Genomic DNA, 9,904 nt, shown 5'->3' on the forward strand with positions numbered 1-9,904 from the left:
GGTTTTGGTATCAGGATGATACTGGCCTTATAGAAGGAGTTAGGGAGGAGTCCCTTCTTTTCAACTGTTTAGAATAGTTTCAGTAGAAATGATACCAGCTCTTCTTTGTACCCCGATAGAATTCAGCTGTGATTCCATCTGGTGCTGAGCTTTTTTTGCTTGTTAGGCTATTTAGTTCTGCCTTAATTTCAGAACTTGTTATTGGTCTATTCATTGATTCAGTTTCTTCCTGGTTCAGTCTTGGGAGGGAATATGTGTCCAGGAATTTTCCCATTTCTTCTTGATTTTCTAGTTTATGTGCATAGAGGTGTTTATAGTATTCTCTGATGGTTGTTTGTATTTCTTTGGGGTCAGTGGTGATATCTCCCTTATCATTTCTGATTGTGTTTATTTGAACCTTCTCTCTTTTCTTCTTAATTAATCTAGCTAGTAGCCTATCTGTATTATTAATTTTTTCAAAAAAGCCAGCTCCTGGATTCATTGATTTTTTTGAAGCATTTTTCATCTCTCTCCTTCAGTTCTGCTCTGATCTTGGTTATTTCTTGTTTTCTGCTAGCTTTGGGTTTTTTTTTTGCTCTTAGTTCTCTAGTTCTTTTTGTTGTGATGTTAGGTTGTTAACTTGAGATCTTTCTAGCTTTTTGATGTGGGCATTTAGTGCTAATAAATTTCCCTCTTATCATTGCTTTAGCTGCATCCCAGAGATTCTGGTATGCTGCCTCTTTGTTCTCATTAGTTTCAAATAACTTCTTGATTTCCGCTTTAATTTGATTATTTTCATAGCAGTTATTCAGGAACCGGTTGTTCAATGTCCATGTGCTTGTCTGGTTTTGACTGAATTTCTTAATCTTGAGATTTCTGTAGGTATCTATCAGATCTGCTTGATGCAGAATTTAGTTCAGGTCCCATATATCTTTGTTAATTTTCTGTAATCTTCAACCACATTCATATAGTTTTTAAACTAATCTTTTACAATTAAAAAGTCACTTATTTGAAACTGTAGAGTTGACAAATGATGTATGTGTTAGTTTGGAAACTTACAAAACAATTTTAATGGTGGTATTTATGTGTGGAGAGAAAACTGTGTATCACATTTCAGGGAACATGACTTAACAGTGAAGGTTTTATATTATAGAGAAGTAAACGAGTGTAAGTATCAAGTATTTTAGCAATGCTATCCAAACTAGAATGACATTTATTCAGTATGATATTTTCTTTCCCTACTCCATTCTAATTGTTTAAAAACTACCAAGTGAAGTTAAAGACATTAAAACACTAAATCTGGCATCTCTTCTTTCTTACACAAAGTATCTTCTCTTATAAATGGGGTTATTTAATTAAGTATCCTTCTTGGTGACACCAGTTATAATCAAAAGAGATGATCTCTCTAATATTGACAATGGGGTGTTAAAGTCTCCCACTATTATTTTATGGGAGTCTAAGTCACTTCATAGGTCTCTAAGATCTTGCTTTATGAATCTGGTTTTACCTGTATTGGGTGCATATATGTTTAGGATAGTTAGCTCTTCTTGTTGAATTGAACCCTTTAGCATTATGTAATGCCCTTATTTGTCATTTTTGATCTTTGTTGGTTTATAGTCTGTTTTGTCAGAAACTAGGATTGTAACTGCTGCTCTTTTCTGTTTTCCATTTGCTTGATAAATTTTCCTCCATTCCTTCATTTTGAGACTATGTGCCTTTGCATTTGTGATAGGTCTCTTAAGGACAGCATACTGATGGATCTTGGCTCTTTATCCAGCTTGCCATTCTGTGTCTTTTAACTGGGGCATTTAGCCTATTAATATTTGATGTTAGTATTATTGTGTGTGAATTCGATTCTGTTATCATGATGCTAGCTGGTTATTTTGCAGACTTGTTTATGTTGTTGCTTCATAGTGTCACTAATCTGTGTACTTCAGTGTTTTTGTAGTAGCTGGTAACAGTTTTTTGTTTCCATATTTAGTGGTTCCTTCAGGAGTTATTCTAACACAGGCCTGGTGGTGATGACTTCCCTCAGCATTTGCTTGTCTGGAAAGGATCTTATTTCTCTTTCACTTATGAAGCTTAGTTTGCCCAGATACGAAATTCTAGGTTGGAAATTCTTTTCCATAAGAATGTTGAATATTGGCCCCCAATCTCCCCTGGCTGGGAGTACTCAGTTCTTTATCCTGGGAGTTCTCAGTTCTTCATCCTAGGGGTACTCAGTTCTTTATGTGGTAATTTTCAGTGTACAGGAGAATTTCCACAGTTTTTGATAAATTTATCACCAAGTATTTTATTATTTTTCATGCTATTGTGAATTAAAATGCTCATTTAATTTGTTTTTTCAGATTGTTTCCAGTATATGGAAATACACAAATTAATTTTTGTTTATTAATCATGTTTCTTGCCACCTTGCCTAATTTGTTCATTAGCGATGTTTTTGCTTGTTTTTTTTTTTGGTGGATTCTTTGGGAGTTTCTACAAACAGGATCATGCCACTGCAAATATGGCATTATTCTGTTTTATGCCTTGTTCTTCCTTTTCTTTCTAGATGTCTTTAGTTTCTTATTTTTGCCTTATTGCAATGGCTAAAACAATGTTGAATAGAAATGCCTTGTTTCTATCTTGGAGGAAAGTTCTCAGTCTTTTAACACTCAATTTGTTGTTAACTAGTGAGATTTTTGTAAAGGTCTTTATCATGTTCAAGAGGTTCCCTTCTATTCCAAATTTGTCAGATTTTACTGAGAATGTTTATTGGGTTTTGTCAAATGCTTTTTCTGAATCTATTGTGATGATCATATGTTTTTTTGTCTTTTAGTTTTTTGATGTGGTGTGCTACATGAATTAATTTTTGGGTGTTAAATCATTCTTACATTTCTGTGATAAATGGTGTATAATTCTTTTTATATGTCACTGGAATTTGTCTGCTAATATTTCATTAGGGAGTTTTGTGTTTTTTTTCAAGAGGGCTATTGGCCTATAGTTTGTTTTTTGTAATGTCTAGATTACATTATTATACAATTGTATAACCAGCATAATTCTGACCTTGTAGAATACATTTAGAAATGTTTCTTCTCTTTATTGAAAGAATTGTGAAGGATTAATATTATTTCTTTAAACATTTGATAATATTCACCATTGAATTCATCTACACCTTGGTCTTTCTTTTGGGAAAGATTTATAATTACTAGTGTAATCTTTGTTACAGGTCTATTTGGATTTTATTCAGTTTTGGTAACTTGTTTCATTTTAGAAATTTATTCATTTTATCTAAGTTATCCAATATGTTGGCATAAAATTGTACATCACATTTCTCATTTTTTTTCTTTCTTTCCTTCCTTTTTTTTTTTTTTTGAGACAGAGTCTCACTCTGTCACCCAAATTAGAGTGCAGTGGCATAATCTTGGCTCACTGCAACTTCTGCCTCCCAGGTTGAAGTGACTCTCCTGCCTCATCCTCCCAAGTAGCTGGGATTACAGGTGCCCACCACCATACTCAGCTAATTTTTGTATTTTTAGTAGAAATGGGGTTTCACCATGTTGACCAGGCTGGTCTTAAACTGCTGACCTCAAGGGATCTGCCTGCCTACATTTTCTTATAATACTTTAAATTTCTAGAGAAGTACCTTTTTATTTCTTATTTTGGTAATTTGTGTCTTTAATATTATTTTTCTTGGTCAGTTTAGTTAAGGGTTTGTCAATTTTGTTGATCTTTTCAAAGAATAATATTAGTTTATTGATTTTCTTCATTTTTCTGTTTTCATTTCATTTATTTCTGCTTTAAAAATTTTTTATGATTTCTGCTTGCTTTTGTTTAGTTTGTATCGTTTTTTAAATGTCTTAAGGTGGAAATTTAAGTTTTTGATTTGATACCTTCCTCTTCTTTTCTTTTCTTCCTACATAGGTACCTAAAGCCACACATTTCTCTACAAGCATTGCTTTAGCTGCATTCCATAAATTATGCTATGATGTGTTTTTGCTTTCATTCAGTTAAAATATTTTCTAGTTTTCTTTGCATTGTTTTTGATTCATGGGTTATTTAGAAGTGTATTTTCAAATTTTCAAATATTTGAGGATTTCCTAGATGTTTTCGCTTGTTGATTCTAATTTAATTCAATTGCAGCAAAAAAATGTACCTTTGTGATTTCAGTTTTATTTTTTGAGGCATTTTTGTGCCCTAGAAAAATGATCAATCATGGGGAATATTGATTATGCACTTGAAAGACTATGAATTCTGCAGTTGGTGGGTTAATAGTTAGCTTGTGTTGGCTAATAGTTTCATTTATCATGCCTGTAATCCCAGCACTTTGGAAGACTGAGGCAGGAGGATCTCTTGAGGCCAGAAGTTTGAGACCAGCCTGGGCACATAGTGAGACCTCTTCTCTCTATATATATTAAAAAATAGCCAGCCATGGTGGCACACAGCTGTAGTCTCAGCTATCTGGGAGGCTGAGGTGGGAGTATCACTTGAGTCCAGAAGGTAGAGGCTGCAGTGAGTTGAGATTGGGCCACAGCACTCCAGTCTGGGTGACAGAATGAGACTCTGTCAATAGTTTCATTTGAAGATATTTTTTGTGCTTATTGATTTTTTGTCTATTTGTTCTATCCATTATTGTGAGTGGAGTAGTTAAGTTTCCAAATATGATTATTGAATTGTCTGTTTCTTCTTTCAGTTCCGTCACTTGTTCTTTCATGTATTTTGAGGCTTGGTACTTCATGTGTATGCACTTATAATTTTTATGTCTTTGGGGTATATTGATGATTTACACTTATAATTTTTATGTCTTTAAGCTATATTGATGACTTTACTTTCCTGAAATGCCCTTCTTTCATTCTGATAATGTTTCTTGTCTTTAAGCCTCTATTGTCTGATATTAGTATAACTTCTTTTTATGGTTACTATTTGCAGCATATATATTTCCATTCTTTCATTTTCAACCTATTTGTGTATTGAATCTAAGATGCTTCCCTTGTAGACAGTATGTAATTGGAGGTTATTTTTTAATACATTGTACGAATCTGTCTCTGCGTTTTGGTTTGGATTTCTAGATTATTTGCATCAAATGTAGATATTTATATGTTGGAATTTATACTCAACATTTTGCTATTTTTACTAATTTTCTTTGTGGTGATCCAGTTATTATAATATATATCTTAACTATTATGGTTTACTTCAGACTAATACTTATTTCTGGTAAAATGTAGAAACTTTTCTCCAATATAATGGAATTCTATTTTTCTTCTTTGCACTATTCTTGTCATGTTATTACATCCATATTTTTTAAAGCCAATTATATATCATTATAATTATTGCTTTTTTTATAATGCTATATCTTTTAAAGACATTGAGAGGATAAATTAGAAATTAGAGATCCTGGAATGCTTATTTTTTTCTGTGTTTTGATATTTGTGTTCTTTTTATTTTTATATGTTTTAATTAATTATTGTCTCTGTTTCTGTAACTTGCTTTTCACATGTTCCTTTTTGCTGGATAAAATCTCATCTCTGAGGTTCACTGACCTACAGGTATTCTAGCCTATTGCCGTTCTTGTTCTAACTTGAAAATACTAGTTATAAAATAAAAGACAGTATAAATTTTGTTCAATCATCTTCTGTTTAAAATATAGGGAACAGGCAATACATCTTAGGAGGATATTTAAGAAAATGGCTAAAAAATTTTTACGTCTGACAGAGAAAACTTCACTGATATAGAATAGCTTCTTATCCCAATGATGCCACCTAAATAGATATTTTAGCATAGCACATGGCCTATTCATTCATAAGAGATACAACTTAGTTATAGGTAGATTTTTAATCCTATATAAATCTTCAGACTGGGTTTATTTTTGTGGAAAATATAAAAATCCATCATAAAATAAATATTAATTTTTTTGATTTTTTTGCCAATTTAAAATCATATGTAGTCTGAGAAATTTAATAAAGACATTTTAGACATTGTTTGAAGAGATTAATAGGCATAAAATTGTTGTTTTGCTTCTTGTATTAAATGTGTCTTCACTTTCAATTATTTGAATTCTCTAGGAAGAAATATCCTACATTATTCCAATAGATGAGAAACCATACACTGTGCACCTTAAACAAAGGTATTTTTTTATTCTTTAGTTTTTGATTTTATTTTATTTCTATGAAGCTATTTACTTGTAATAGAAAATGGAGTATGAGAAAATTAAACGGAGTTATTATTAAAATTTTTTATTGTCTTAAATAAACAGATGTTCTCCCATGACTTAATTAAACTTTTGGTTTTAATGCCTCAAGCAGTCTTTGGTAAATGGGAGTTAGGATCAAAAAACAGGGACTTATCTCCTGAAGACTGATTTATGATATTAAGCTGGCAGGACCAGCAGGACCTATAATCAGAGCAGATGTCACAAAAAGAAGTATATCTGTAGCTGATTATATTAGTTAGGGTTTTATCAGAGAAGTAGGATGACCATGAGGAATATGGAATAAGGGATTTAATGTAGAAATTAAATACTATACTGTTGGAAAGTTGGTGAGTAGTTTATGGAAAATAGTCTTATAGCCACTCTTCAGAGATTTAATAAAGCAATTGAAATAATTTTCTATACAGTTTAATTCTCTGATGGAAACCCAGCTGGGAAAGGCTGGCTTGGAAGTCATTTTTGACATTCAAGAGGAGAGTTTCAGCTAAACTAGTAAAATTAGACTACATGGCATTCGAGAGAGGTGGATTCTGAGAAACTGTAGGTAGCAAGTATAGACTCTTTCAAAAACATCTTTCAGAGAAAGAAGAGGCTTACATGAATATTTTCGAAGAAAGGGGAAACAAAGTATTTTGGTTGAGGGAAAGTTTCTTAAGGAGAGGAAAAGAGAGATAAAAGGTATAAACAGGCCAAGCATGGTGGCTAACGCCTGTAATCCTAGCACTTTGGGAGGCTGAGCCAGGTGGATGAAACTCCTGAGGTCAGGAGTTTGAGACCAGCCTGGCCAACATGTGAAATCTCATCTCTACTAAAAAATCCAAAAATTAGCCAGGGGTGGTGGTGCGTGCCTGTAATCCCAGCTACTCGAAAGGCTGAGGCAGGAGAATGGCTTGAACCTGGGAGGCAGAGGTTGCAGTGAGCCGAGATGGGGCCACTTGCACGCCAGCCTGGGTGACGGCGTGCAGTCACAAACAAACAAACAAAAAACGATATAAACAAGTGGTTTATTGTGTGTCAGATACCAAAGAATTCTCCCAAAGAAAAAGTTAACTTACTCTTTAAGACAGAAGAGAAAAAGAATATGGTGGATGATAACCCAAAGATCTTTGTGAGGAGTATGAGGGAAAGTTAGAGAGCTCACATTGTATTTGAACATCTTATTAAGACTAAGCAGTGTTGAGAAATGGAGGGAGTGGAGCTTGGGAGATGGATGGGGCATATGTATATCGTTTTGAGAAATTACCTGCTTAATGATTATGATAGCCTAATGACCATTTGGAAGCTATATGAAAAATAATGAGAAGCAGAACCGTGACTGTGTAGAGATAGGGAGTTTCCATTGTTTGTTTTTGAGAAATGCTCATGTGGCAGAAAAAAGATGTAACAGATTGAGTATAGTGGTGGCAGGGATTTGGTGGGGTGGAGGGAGAAAGAGAAGAGACCTGAGTTGGGGGATATGGCTTCCTGTTGGAGATGCTGGATATGAAGTGCTTGTGGGATATCCCACAAGGGGAAATGTCCAGATGGCTGTTAATTTAGTTTAGGATGGGGGAGAGAAGTGTGAGTTTCCACATTCTTTAATGATGAAAACTCTAAGCAAATTAGGTATAGAAGAGATATACCTTAACACAGTAAAGGTCATATATGACAAAGCCATAGCTAACATTATACTCAGTGGTAAAAAGTTGAAAGTTTTTCATCTAATATCAGGAACAAGATAAGGATGCTCATTTTCTTTCACCTCTTCTATTCAACATAGTATTGAAAGTCCTAGCCAGAGCAATTAGGCAAGAGAAAGAAATAAAAGGCATCCTAATGGGAAAGGGAGACATTAAATTGTTCCTGTTTGCAGGTGACAGTATATATAGAAGACCCCAAGGATGCCACCAAAATTTGTTAGAACCAATAGACAAATTCAGTGAAGTTGGAGGACATAAAATCAACTTACAAAAATCACAGCATTTCTATACATTAATAACAAATTTTCCAAAAAATGAAATCAAGAAAACAACCCCATGTACAATAGCTACAAAAAATAAAATACTTAGGAGTAAGTTTAACCAAGGAGGTGAAAGCCCTGTACACCAAGAGCTATAAAACATGATGAAGGGAATTGAGGAAGACACAAATAAATGAAAAGATTATGGACTGGAAGAGTTAATATTGTTAAAATGTCCATACTGTCCAAAATGATCCACGGATTCAATGCAATCCCTACCAAAATTCAAATGACGTTTTTCACAGAAATAGTAAAATTCCTATGTAATCACAAAAGGCCCTGAGTAGCCAAAGCAATACTGAACAAAAAGAACAAAGCTGGAGGCATCACACTATCTGACCTCAAAATATACTGCAAAGCTATAATAATCAAAGCAACCTTTTAATAAAAGTACTAAATGAAACCACAGAAATGAATTAGATCCAGGAGAACCAGGAGGAAGTGGTATCATTAGTGCTGAAGAAGAGATGATTTGAAGAAGGGGAATGTGGTCCACAGTATGAAGTGCTTGAGAGTATTTTATTAATTTATTTAAAAATTATTTTTATTATTTATTTATTTTTGAGACAGGGTCTTTCTATGTGACCCAGGCTAGAGAGCAGTGTTGTGATCTCAGCTCACTGCAGCCTTGAACTCCTGGCTCAAGCGATCCTCTCGCCTCAGCCTCCCGAGTAGCTGGGACTACAGGCGTGCACCACCACACTTGGCTAATTTTTGTGTTTTTCATAGAGATGAGGTTTCACCTTGTTGCCCAGGCTGGTCTCGAACTCTTGAGCTCAAAGCATTCCACCCACCTCAGCCTCCCTAAGTGTTGTGACTACAGGGGTAAGCCAACCTGCCCGGCTGCTCACGTCAAGTATTTTCACTTGATGTAAAATTGTCTTTTAGACTGGACAGTCAGGAGGTTATTAGTAAGTTTTGTGAGATCAGTTTCAGTGGAGGCTTTCCAACAGAAGCTAGTGTGGGTGGCTTATTGGGTTGAAGAGTGAATATGAAGTGAAGAACCATAACTAAAATGGCATCATGAGTGCAAGGATTAATACCAAAGTTGAACTTAGACTGGACATTTCAGTACATATGCTCAGATGAATAAGACCTTTATACAATACTCTTCCACTTCATTATGAAAGTAATATATGTGCATAGTAATACAGCATTAGAATGTAAGAACAGAAAACTCTTACAATCCAACATCCAGTTTATGTCTATTACTTTTTTTTTCTTTTGAGATGGAGTCTCACTCTGTCACCCAGGCTGAAGTGCAGAGGTGTAATCTTGGCTCATTGCAACCTCCATCTCCCGGGTTCAAGTGATTCTCTTTCTTTTCCTTTTTTTTTTTATCACACAGAAAATGATTTGGTTCCAGTGCATCAAGTGATTCTCATTTTCCTGCCTCAGCCTTTCGAGTAGCTGGGATTACAAGTGCCTGGCACCACACCCGGCTAATATTTGTATTTTTAGTAGAGATGGGTTTCACCATGTTGGCCAGGCTGGTCTCAAACTCCTGACCTCAGTTGATCCACCTGCCTTAGCCTTCCAAAGTGTTGGGATTACAGGCATGAGCCACCACTCCCAGCTGTCTTTTACATTTTATTTTTTATTTTTATTTTTATTATTATTATATTTTCCCATTTATTTATTTTATTGCATTTTAGGTTTTGGGGTACATGTGAAGAACATGCAAGATAGTTGCATAGGTACACACATGGCAGTGTGATTTGCTGCCTTCCTCCCCATCA

The 9,904-nt window shown here is 34.5% G+C and overlaps 1 protein-coding gene across 2 annotated transcripts in view; it reads left to right on the top strand.

The window, feature by feature from the left end:
• Positions 1-9,904, top strand: part of ADAM32 (ADAM metallopeptidase domain 32) — a 179,312-nt gene that overhangs the window by 21,062 nt on the left and 148,346 nt on the right. For both annotated transcript variants that reach the window (XM_037741420.1, XM_037741423.1), the window contains exon 3: positions 6,021-6,082. In XM_037741420.1, the coding sequence (XP_037597348.1) occupies positions 6,021-6,082 (62 nt within the window). The remainder of the gene's footprint in view (positions 1-6,020; positions 6,083-9,904) is intronic.

The sequence above is a fragment of the Cebus imitator genome, unplaced genomic scaffold (assembly GCF_001604975.1).
Source record: "Cebus imitator isolate Cc_AM_T3 unplaced genomic scaffold, Cebus_imitator-1.0 Scaffold5, whole genome shotgun sequence".
In the NCBI taxonomy this organism is placed as follows: domain Eukaryota; kingdom Metazoa; phylum Chordata; class Mammalia; order Primates; family Cebidae; genus Cebus; species Cebus imitator.